We start from the raw sequence: 12407 nt of genomic DNA, 5'->3' as shown, positions 1-12407 counted from the left end.
ATACGAGACAGTCACTGGAAGTACTGTCACAACCAAACTGTGTCCAGCAATCTCCTGAATCCGGGACTTTGATATGTCAACTTGTGAATGGGAATCTCAATTTTCGTCGGTAGAGGTATTCGTGAACAATTGCCCTTGTAGTACCTACAGCATCATAGTTGTGCCTGCGATGGAATTACATGTCGTAACATTGCTGTAAATGTACCTACATGGCTTTATCAAACTCTGTTACCTCGATACATCTTGCATTATTAACTAGATACAGCTAGAGTCTTTGAATTATATCCCCTGGCTTCTATTTGTCTTTCTTATCAATCATGCCTTGATTAACAATCCCTGGCTTCCACTTGTCCATCCACCAACTAACTACTGGCTTCATTTGTTATACTGTTGTTGTTTCAACATGTAGATATATAGCTGTTTGTTCCTAATTGTTTCATTCACCTGATGAAAGAGTAAGAACATACTTCGAAACGTCGTGACCCTTCACAATAAAGAAGTTGTGATCCATAAAACTCTTGTCTTTAGATACATCTAACAATGTTACTTTGATACACGTGACCTCATTATATCGTACATTACACGCATGTTCCCTCAGGAATGCCTTGGCAATCCGCTTGTGTCGCACTTCGATATAATGTTAGTTGATGGAGAAGTACCTGATGTCTGGGCGATATCTTGAAAGACTGGACACGGGTCCTGCTATCTAGCTGAAACAGCTCTAGACGCGTGATGGTCTTCCCAGACATGTCCAGTTGAAGGAACTCTGTGAGGCCGTGGTCACTCTCAGTCTCGGTGCTGTGATCTGGGATACACCAAGGCAAGGAACAAAAGACATTGGGCTTCGTGTATTGTAAACATGTGAGGAACGTGAATGAAGGCCGAACGTTTGGTGCAGGTGCCCTCGCTGTGCAATATTTTATTAAGCTCCACTACCTGACTCTAGCCTTAGACAGATTATCATATCAATTCCACAGCAAACTTATAGAGCCGTTTGAATGTCAATGTATTGTCCCTAAAAAATGGATGGAATGACTGGGATCATTTATGCCCTGGAGTCACAAAATACCTAAAGGCATCTATAAATTGTACATCGAAGTCAAATCTGTTTCAACGGATGACTTGCAATGCCTTTACAACCAAATTGCGACAACACACTTCTACACGAATATGCATTTACTGAGTTTACCAAGTTTTATCATAACTATACTCACGCAGATACCCAAGTATATCAATGTAATACTGCATATTGGTGCAATCTCGAGAGGTAGGCAACAGAGCTGATGAATTAGACTTTGCCTACTACGACGAACGTTATATATGTTCTCCGTGTCGCTAGTGAGGAAGCCAAGACCCCTCCACGATTAGCTATAATTGTGCAACAATATCAGCTGTGATGAACCTGCGTCTATTCTGGTCAGGAGACAAAGGCCTTGGGAACCGAACTTGCTGAAGCCATTCCTCAGAGTGTTTTCAACTCAATATCTGTTATACTGACTATGGGAAGTTTGTTGAATGGACATTCATTACTATCATATGACGTAATCTATCAATTGTGTCCACCGTGGTGGGAGCTGAAGGTCCTCCTGGCCCTGTATAATCAGTTAGGGTATCTCTTCCCCTTTTGGGCTCTCCAGCCCAACTCTGAACAGTGGCAAACAATAATTGACTGAGTAATAGATCCTTAAGTTGACACCCTGTCCACACGTATAGCTGCTTCAGTTAGACATTTCACTTGGAGATACTTGATTACAGCGCGGTCGTAAATTTTCTCTGATATTATCAACATAGATTAATTACACACGATCTGGGGCGGTGGGGTAGCCTAATGGTTAAAGCGTTGGCTCGTCACGCCGAAGACCCGGGTTCGAATCCCCACATGGGCAGAATGTGTGAAGCCCATTTCTGGTGTACCCTGCTGTGATGTTGCTGGAATATTGCTAAAAGCGGCGTAAAACCAAACTCAGTCAGTCAGTACACACGGTCTCTACCTACAGTCACAATACTGTGTAAGCGTGTATGTATGGAAAGTAATGTATTGAAAACATTCAACTTGTGAAATGTGTGCGATATATCCCTTGCAGTTACCCTGGGAACCTGTCCGGCGTCCCCTGTATTTGCCATGGCAACTCACCCAGGACGTGTACACGCGCCGACACAGCCTCCAGCAGGGTGAAGACGTCGGACGGGAACTCAGGGTGGTGGTACTTGACCATCAGGTTCCCGGCCCACGTGCCCGCCTGCAGGACCACATGGTTTGTTACAGTTTTGTCGTAGTAGTATAAACTTGGATTATATGGAAAACACCTATAAATATTCTTCATATCCATTTGTTACATGCATCACAGGTATAAGCCTGGCGCGGTTAGCATCAACATTCAAACACACTTCGTGACCTATTTGCATAGTACAGCGACTATCATTCCTGTCCGCACAACACACTGGTATATAAGGGTTTTCTTCAGACATGCTATAGCCAGAGGTAATCTTATAGAAATGTGTGGGTACAATACCAGTTAACTGTTGAATTGCAGCAATGTGATTCATTGAGTGTAAATGCTGTTTACGTATTGTATAGAAAATTAAAAAGACGAGTTTGATTTTTAACTGAATGTCCACTACGTCTCCACCTCAGATCTCGTCACAGTAAAATATAAGTGTGACATGAATCAACTATGACTATATCAATACAATATGTCTGGCAGCAGGCTGTCTATCTGTCTGTAGTAACTGTCATACTTGTCAGTCAGAATACAAACACAACTTCTTAGGTGGTAACTGTTGTATATAACAACTGTTGTTATACTCGTGTCTGAAATGGAACAGGCACAATGAAATAATATGTCAATAATATTGTACATGTGGCATCAGCGAAACGGAATCATAGGTCCTGACAATTTGAGATTGTAAGGAAGTAAATTAACAGCACCTCATTCTACTTACATTTCTGACTAAGACATTGCCGACCATCCGTAGGTGTGCGACGATATCCGTGAAATACAAGTATCCCTGTCCAGGGGCGAACTGTAACAACGTCTCCATCAGCACAGTGAGCGTCACGTTGGAGCCGACCACCACACTGGACCTCCGAGTCTAGCAATCAAAATGTACGTCATAGACACTAGGCTGTAGAGACGTCGAACACAACTGTAGAGCACCATCAAATGGGTGGTTTGAGTAGTGACATGCTTTGAACCCGGGAGAACGAAGCAAGCAGCACCCTTGCCCTTTATAGTGGACTTTGAATTGACTTTAATGTCATCAAGCAAGCGGTTACCGCGAAAAGGGTATATCCAAAATGTTGAACTGCAATGGCTGCAGAATTTGCAGTGGTTTTCGTATATATTTACCTTAGATGTCTGCAATACATGTATAAATTTCAAATGATACGGATGTATGCTATGTAATATTAGGAAATGGCGTTTAACCTGAGTTGTGTAAAGTTCCTGTATGTCCTGTAGGTCCACGTAGGTGTCAAAAGGTTCATCGTGCTTGTAAATTCCTGAAATCATAAAAATGAAATCCAATAAGGTAACTATTGCGCTGTACGGGTACTAGCACAACAAATATTATATGTGACTAGTCTCATCTTTCTATTCCATGTATAACACCTAGCAGATTCCATTATATACTCATGACAACGAATCAGAGAACACATGAAAGCACAAGTGTTCCTTTATTCTTTTCCAGGTTTCTTCACAAGGCATGTATTGCACTGTGGGCGAAATTCTGGCAATTAATAAAGGAACACTTGTACTTTCATATGTTCCGACAGAGTCAACACTATTAATCCATAACCACTTAGCCTTGCAGTTATTACTGGTACTCGGTAATGTCTAGTAAATGTATGTATTTATATAAAGTATGGAAACTGTGACCCAATACTATTAAACCAAAGCACTTAGCCCTTCAGTTATCACTGGTAAACAGTAAGGCTCAGCATCATTTATAACCAACAATTTAAAAATGCATTTTGTTGTCCATATAATATTTATTAGAAATGTGCATACCTGTGCCTGCTCTGCAGTTATATTCTCACCCATTTATTATATGATATGACCAGGAAAGTATGTATCATGGGCCCAAGGTCTCTTTATTGAATAAATCTGTCTGTCTGTCTGTCATATGTTCCCTTATTCGTTTCCATAAGTATATTTGAACCTAGAAGCCATATTATATTAAGGTTAATGAAACAAGACAAGACGACAGTGATACCTCTATAACAGGAAATCCCTAAATGGAGTTGGGATAGTCCAAAGAGGGTTATAGAGGGTTTCACTGTAACAAGTACACCTCGTAACAACAGAATGTATATTTGTGAAAGCTCTGGCCAGTAACAGTGAACCATCCTGACACGATCACACGCTAACACAGCCCGTTAGTAGGTATGGTTCAATCGTATGGAGATAACCTACCCGAGGCAGTGTTGCGATCACACGCTAACACAGCCCGTTAGTAGGTAAGCTTCAATCGTATGGAGATAACTTACCCGAGGCAGTGTTGCCGGCGACTTGGCATACTTTGCGAGTCTTGCCATTCCTGGTAATCACGTGGCACAGCTGGTCTAGTGACCTGGGTCGGAACCATTCAGTGTCCCCTCTGACAATATGGAACATTCTGTGGTTGTCATCCGCTTTGCTGGTATGTTTTGTATCGCCATTGCAGGAACCGTTACTCTGACAACCAGTACACGACTTGCCGGTGCGTTCACAAGATGACTTCGAAAGATCCTAAAACCAAAGTATGTTCACGGCAAAGTTGTAGAACATGAGAATGAGGAGACTGTGTCCGATGTTGGAAGTATAGGCAAAATATGAAACTGCATAGTTGGTAGCAAGGTGACACCGATACTGAATTATTGCAGTTCCAGAAAATACAGCTTGTCGGTGTCTGGACTGATGCACCAAGGTCCAAACACTTGGTGGGTTTACTCTATGTCCTGTATTGTATATTGTAGGTAATTAGTGGTGGTCCGATTAATTGAAATAATCGAAGATTGGTCGCAGTGGCCAAACGACCAAGCAATCGATCACATTTTCTCATAATCGAGCACAAACGATTTTGGAACCTCTGTAATAGAGTTTGAAATACTTGATGATGGAACATATCTAGGACGTTGTCAGGGCCGGAAAACGTGTTAATTTCTAAGAAAACTCACTTCACTTTCTGAAAAGTCATGACTGAATATTTCTTGAAGAATCTGGGAAGTTAATGTTACACTGAAACTGAATCATTTTACACTGGATGTGAAATCTGCAAATGTAACAGAGAACCAAATGTTTTTTCTTTACACTTATCTGCAACTACAACCTGAATAGGAAAATCTAAAACATGACGCTAAACAATTTTTTTCCTATGATTGGTCGTTGGTATTGAACCAATCATCAATTGTGAGATTTCAACCAATTCCAAACCCTAGTAGTCATGGTAACAAATGAATCATGCCTCGTTTTACATTTTGTAGATTTAAATGGGATCATATTTGGAATATGTACTTAATACATAGTTGATGCAAAGTATACTTTATCTGTTAGTAATTTTAATATTTTGCTTTGCATGTGAACAAGTTTTCTAAACATGTCTTTTCAACCCCTTCTTGCGCTGCGAAGAAGAATGAAAATGAATAATGGTACAGTGGTGTATTGGGCGACAAAGCATCTTTCGAGGTTTCCAAGGATGAATTCGCAATACTCACCATCCATTAACAATGTACATGTCATGATCATGTTCGTCACGAGAGGTGCATCAGTCACAGAGGGCGGTGGGGTGGCTAAGGCGTTCGCTCGTCACGCTGAAGACCCGGGTTCGATTCCCCACATGGGCACATTAAGTGAAGCCAATTTCTGGTGTTCCCCGCCTTGATATTGCTGGAATACTGCAAATAGCGGCGTAAAACCCAACTCACTCACTCACTCACATCAGTGCCAGGGGAACGTTAGACTGACATCGTCTTGACAGACATCGTCTACACACAGGCACATAGGGGCCCCTTAACTACGGTTTAGAGTGGACACTGGACTGGTCCGATTAAATGATTTAATTTATCCAGGAAATGTATGTTCCTGACATACTAGTCATCCTTTAAATATGTGAACTTTTGCAATTATTGTTTGTGCATAACAAGGATAATGTTCAGGAACTTCTTTGAAAGGCATTTTAGAAGTTGTATAGATGAAGGAAAACAAAGTTCTGTGGATAGTCAACTTCTTTATTGCAATGAGTACGACGTTTCGGTGTAGGTACTAACACCGTTATGAAGCAAGTGATGGGTAAAGTCACTTGCTTGATAACGGTGTTAGTAACTACACCGAAACGTCGCACTCATCGCAATAAAGAAGTTGACAATCCACAGAACTTGGTTTTCCTTCAATGTTAAGGAACATTTGATAAATGACGCAGACCAATTATTTTCGATGACTGATCGGTTGTAAAGCACCAATCATCAATTATGAGATCTTAACCGATTCCCAACACTCCACCCACCTCAATGTCTAAACCCTGCCCAACAGTAGTGGCCCCAGCGAAGGTCCTCATGGCGTCCAGGATCGGTCGGTACCCTGTACAGCGACAAATGTTGCCGTCGAAATTGTCCTCGATATCTTGTTTTGTCAGGTCAGGTTTCTGATGCAGTAACCTGTATTTGGCATATCACTTGTGGTCATCAAGTACTATATATTGTCTTACAAAGCCTTAGGTGACGTTTCACCGAATTGTAACATGTAGTAAATAGCATCATTTTGTATCATTTTGAAATATTTCTGGTAGCTACACTTACCTATACATATTCATGACCATCCCTGGTGTACAGTAGCCACACTTACCCATACATTTTCATGACCATCCCTGGTGTACAGTAGCCACACTTATTCATACATATTCATGACCATTCCTTTTATATAGTAACCACACCTACCCATACATATTCATGACCATCCCTGGTGTACAGTAGCCACACTTACCTATACATATTCATGACCATCCCTGGTGTACAGTAGCCACACTTACCCATACATATTCATGACCATCCCTGGTGTACAGTAGCCACACTTACCTATACATATTCATGACCATCCCTGGTGTACAGTAGCCACACTTACCTATACATATTCATGACCATCCCTGGTGTACAGTAGCCATACTTACCCATACATATTCATGACCATCCCTGGTGTACAGTAGCCACACTTACCCATACATATTCATGACCATCCCTGGTGTACAGTAGCCACACTTACCCATACATATTCATGACCATCCCTGGTGTACAGTAACCACACTTACCCATACATATTCATGACCATCCTGGTGTACAGTAGCCACACTTACCCATACATATTCATGACCATCCCTGGTGTACAGTAGCCACACTTACCCATACATATTCATGACCATCCCTGGTGTACAGTAGCCACACTTACCCATACATATTCATGACCATCCCTGGTGTACAGTAGCCATACTTACCCATACATATTCATGACCATCCCTGGTGTACAGTAGCCACACTTACCCATACATATTCATGACCACCCCTGGTGTACAGTAGCCACACTTACCCATACATATTCATGACCATCCCTGGTGTACAGTAGCCACACTTACCCATACATATTCATGACCATCCCTGGTGTACAGTAGCCACACTTACCCATACATATTCATGACCATCCCTGGTGTACAGTAGCCACACTTACCCATACATATTCATGACCATCCCTGGTGTACAGTAGCCACACTTACCCATACATATTCATGACCATCCCTGGTGTACAGTAGCCACACTTACCCATACATATTCATGACCATCCCTGGTGTACAGTAGCCACACTTACCCATACATATTCATGACCATCCCTGGTGTACAGTAGCCACACTTACCCATACATATTCATGACCATCCCTGGTGTACGAGTAGCCACACTTACCCATACATATTCATGACCATCCCTGGTGTACAGTAGCCACACTTACCCATACATATTCATGACCATCCCTGGTGTACAGTAGCCACACTTACCCATACATATTCATGACCATCCCTGGTGTACAGTAGCCACACTTACCCATGCATATTCATGACCATCCCTGGTGTACGCTAGCCATACTTACCCATACATATTCATGACCATTCCTGGAGTACAGTAGCCACACTTACCCATACATATTCATGACCATCCCTGGTGTACAGTAGCCACACTTACCCATACATATTCATGACCATCCCTGGTGTACAGTAGCCACACTTACCCATACATATTCATGACCATCCCTGGTGTACAGTAGCCACACTTACCCATACATATTCATGACCATCCCTGGTGTATATAGTAGCCACACTTACCCATACATATTCATGACCATCCCTGGTGTACAGTAGCCACACTTACCCATACATATTCATGACCATCCCTGGTGTACAGTAGCCACACTTACCCATACATATTCATGACCATCCCTGGTGTATAGTAGCCACACTTACCCATACATATTCATGACCATCCCTGGTGTACAGTAGCCACACTTACCCATACATATTCATGACCATCCCTGGTGTACAGTAGCCACACTTACCCATACATATTCATGACCATCCCTGGTGTACAGTAGCCACACTTACCCATACATATTCATGACCATCCCTGGTGTACAGTAGCCACACTTACCCATACATATTCATGACCATCCCTGGTGTACAGTAGCCACACTTACCCATACATATTCATGACCATCCCTGGTGTATAGTAGCCACACTTACCCATACATATTCATGACCATTCCTGGTGTACAGTAGCCACACTTACCCATACATATTCATGACCATCCCTGGTGTACAGTAGCCACACTTACCCATACATATTCATGACCATCCCTGGTGTACAGTAGCCACACTTACCCATACATATTCATGACCATCCCTGGTGTACAGTAGCCACACTTACCCATACATATTCATGACCACCCCTGGTGTACAGTAGCCACACTTACCCATATATATTCATGACCATCCCTGGTGTATAGTAGCCACACTTACCCATACATATTCATGACCATCCCCGGTGTACAGTAGCCACACTGAGTGCCGTTGAACTCAGCGATTCTCTTCTGTATTGGGTGGAATCCATCTTTGGAGTTCCCCAGACCCTCCGTCGTGGTGATTTTCCAGCCGTCCACACAGTAGAGGGGACATAGACACTGGGGGAGATAATGGACGATATTAGCAATACACCGAGCCCCCTTAAACGATGTTGTAAATGCTAACATTTACAAGTTCAGCTGTTCTCAACTTTTTGACATGAAGGTTCACTTGTTGATATGAGTGTTGCTTTACTTTGTAATGATGAAATCTTGAGTTAAATTGATTGGTTGATTGTGGAGTTTCAAGAATCTTCAGAGTGTTGGAATTCTTACTACTACAAATATCCATTGCCCTGAGATCAGTGTATCGAACGGTTTAGAAATACAACGATACAATTGTACCTGAACATGATACAGTGGTTCCCTACACTTACGGAGTTGATAGAAAACGAGGTGTCCTTCCCGGTGCTGTGGTCCGGCTTGGTGACGGTGACGGCGCAGCAGCCACACCCTCCCTCCTTACACATCACCTTGGTCCCCGGCAGACCCGCGCCGTCACGGATGTAGTCGTTGAGGGATGTCGTCACGTCATAGACACTGTCAGCTACCAATACACAGAAGATAATGAAGCCCTCGACAATAGGTACGGTGGTGACAGATAAACATTACATCTCAAGACGAATGTGCTAGTAGATTTCAAGATATAACTACGTCTTGAGACTCCGACGACTGGATCGCCCTTGTCGCTATGCTGCTGCAACATCCAGCACTCAGCACCCTCACGACCATTCACATCAAGGCATTTAACACAAATATAGAAGCAATAATCAGAGAGGTTTTGCGTGGTGGGAAACTTTCTTTTTCTATCTTATTTTTGTTTTCTTCCTCTCTAACGGGACCTCAGTAATATTCCATCTTGACAAAACAGTGATTAACGTCATGAGCCACCTCCTCCGGCTGATTTGATCGACTTTAGCGCCGTTTAGCATAAGCTATATTCATAATCGAGTGGGGATGGAGGTATGCTGAAGGAAATGGTGGCAGTCTGCCTTTCATCATTCACACCGACACACAGATCGAGAGGGAATGGAATATGTTTTATTGCTAGCAGCATGCACACGGATCGGACCCATTGCAACTGTTTCTTTTTCTTATCAAGAACTGATTTCGCCATTTTCATTATATTTCATATTTTTAACAATTAAAAAGATGGGTCGTTTTTAACTCAAGTGCAAGGATTACCATCCTTTATGATAAAGTAAGAAACATGGAATATCGTCATACCTCTATATAATTTCTCGTTTAAGGTAAAGCTGATTCCTTCAACAGGAGTGTTTCTGAAACAGACATGTATATCCACTGCACTGCATCCTGGCATTGCCGTATATAACATATTTAACCTTCATATAACTGAAAATACGCTCCCTCACTTTCACTATCCTCGCTATAACACAACTAAAAGAAGTCAGTTGGTAATTTCAATTTAATCCGAAATTATTTTGCATCTTATGTACCAACAAGTGTATTAACGCATATATGTGAGTCGATGACAAGTGGATGACAAGTTGATGACAAGCTGTGCACGTATAAATGGGTTTTCACGTTAATTACCAAGTCCACAACAGCTTAGCCAGTATCAAAGAAGATGATTTAAACTGAATATATTGTAAGCAGTGGCTTGTCCCTCTCCAGTATTTGATTGTCACGGTGGATAATAACAGCTCCCTGACACAGTTACTGACCTTGTGTAGACTCGTATGTCTCTCCTGTCCACATTGTGGCAAGGTCTATAAACAAGCTGTCACTGTTCCCCTATTTGCTCTCATGTAAAGCAGTTTACTGAGGTTGACGTGCCATCTCGTCGTTACATAAGTCTCCCTTCAGCTGCACGCACGATAGGACGCACATAGATGCCCATCAAGGAGAGAGTGTTGTTGTGCTATAACTGTTTTCACTTCAGCGGTTTTCTAAACGATTCTATATCCGGATTCATCTAGCATCTACATTAGAATAATAATTGTAATAATGGTATTTTTGCCATGATGACAACCTTATGCTATTGGGACGGACACAGAAAGCTGTACAGGGACAGCGGGGCTTGGTAGGAAGCCCATAGCCAAGCGTGTAAACACATATATTATTTTTGCAGTGATGAAAATATTGCCCTTGTTTGTTGGATAAAGGAGGTTTCTCGGCATGGTTGAAATTTTGGGAGATCTACAAGTGGATGTTTCAAATGGCTGAGTTCTAGGTGTCTGACCTCCAAAAGGAAGTAAGGAAACATACTTCTGCATAATGTTTCCGTCGCAGGCATATATGACACTATCAAGTGATATTTGCTCACTGCATACTACGGGTTAATTGTACAACGTAATGACTTAAATCACACCATATTCCATATTCGACCATCAGGCCAAAGAAGACATGTTTCTATTCAGATTGCCGCCTTAGTCTAGTTCTCATCTACTTGACAAAAATGCTTATGAGAAAAACCCTACCTTCTGAAGCCAAGTGTCTCGTCTCTACTCATATTTGCAATTGCTTCTGCTGGCGAACCCGGAGGTGTAGAATGGTGCGTCTGTACTACCTGGGCCTCGTGAAGCGTGTACTACTGGCTTTATGGGACGCACTCATTATACACCAGGTATCCATAGGGATGACTTGACAGACGTGTTGTGACGTACAGCGTGTCACACTGCACAGTATGTTCGGGAACGGGAGATCCCATTGTTGAGGCATTCTCATCTATAGATGACCTTGATTTGTACGAAAGCTTAATGCTGCCACTTTTACGCGAAATTTCTCGTTGCTTCGATTATGTTTTCGTTATTTCAACCATTTATTTCGAACTTTAGATTAAATAATCAAGGCAACAAGAAAACATTAAAGCAGCGAGAAAATAATGGAAGCGAAAAATGTCACTACAAAAATAACTGAGGCCACGAAAGTGGCAGCGTCAGGTTTCCGTAGATTTGTATGTAACTGACTGACTGAGTTTAGTTTTACGCCACTTTTGGCAATATTCCAGCAACATCACGGCGGGGGACACCAGAAATGGGCTTCACACATTGTGCCCATGTGGGGATTCGAACCTGGGTCTTCGGCGTGACGAGCCAACGCTTTAACCATTAGGCTACCCCCACCGCCTCAGATTTGTATGTAATGTGGATGCAGTGGTGTTTAGTGACAGTTAGATATAATGCTGATGAATGTCTTTGCTTCACATTATTTATATTAAGATTCAATAGAAGTTTATAGTTATATATTTTTACATTACTGTAGTTTTCCAGAGATAACATTCACAAATGAGTGAAGTTCAATGCCACCTTGAG

General features: G+C 42.1%; 1 protein-coding gene across 1 annotated transcript in view; it reads right to left on the bottom strand.

Moving 5' to 3' along the window:
* LOC124290733 (indole-3-acetaldehyde oxidase-like) overlaps positions 1-11766 on the bottom strand; it is a 47452-nt gene extending 35686 nt beyond the window's left edge. The window contains exons 1-10 of the mRNA XM_046727536.1: positions 11574-11766; positions 10360-10412; positions 9510-9679; positions 9032-9192; positions 6484-6634; positions 4490-4730; positions 3429-3502; positions 2944-3093; positions 2135-2240; positions 660-805 (exon numbers count right to left, since the gene is read on the bottom strand). Of these exons, the coding sequence (XP_046583492.1) occupies positions 660-805; positions 2135-2240; positions 2944-3093; positions 3429-3502; positions 4490-4730; positions 6484-6634; positions 9032-9192; positions 9510-9679; positions 10360-10412; positions 11574-11605 (1284 nt within the window). The 5' untranslated portion in view covers positions 11606-11766. The remainder of the gene's footprint in view (positions 1-659; positions 806-2134; positions 2241-2943; positions 3094-3428; positions 3503-4489; positions 4731-6483; positions 6635-9031; positions 9193-9509; positions 9680-10359; positions 10413-11573) is intronic.
* Between the last annotated feature and the right edge of the window lie 641 nt (positions 11767-12407).

Source organism: Haliotis rubra, unplaced genomic scaffold (genome assembly GCF_003918875.1).
Source record: "Haliotis rubra isolate DU_JTF1 unplaced genomic scaffold, ASM391887v1 Scf472, whole genome shotgun sequence".
Taxonomy (NCBI): domain Eukaryota; kingdom Metazoa; phylum Mollusca; class Gastropoda; order Lepetellida; family Haliotidae; genus Haliotis; species Haliotis rubra.
The sequence above is the reverse complement of the archived record's forward strand: the minus strand, read 5'-3'. Positions and strand labels throughout refer to the sequence as shown.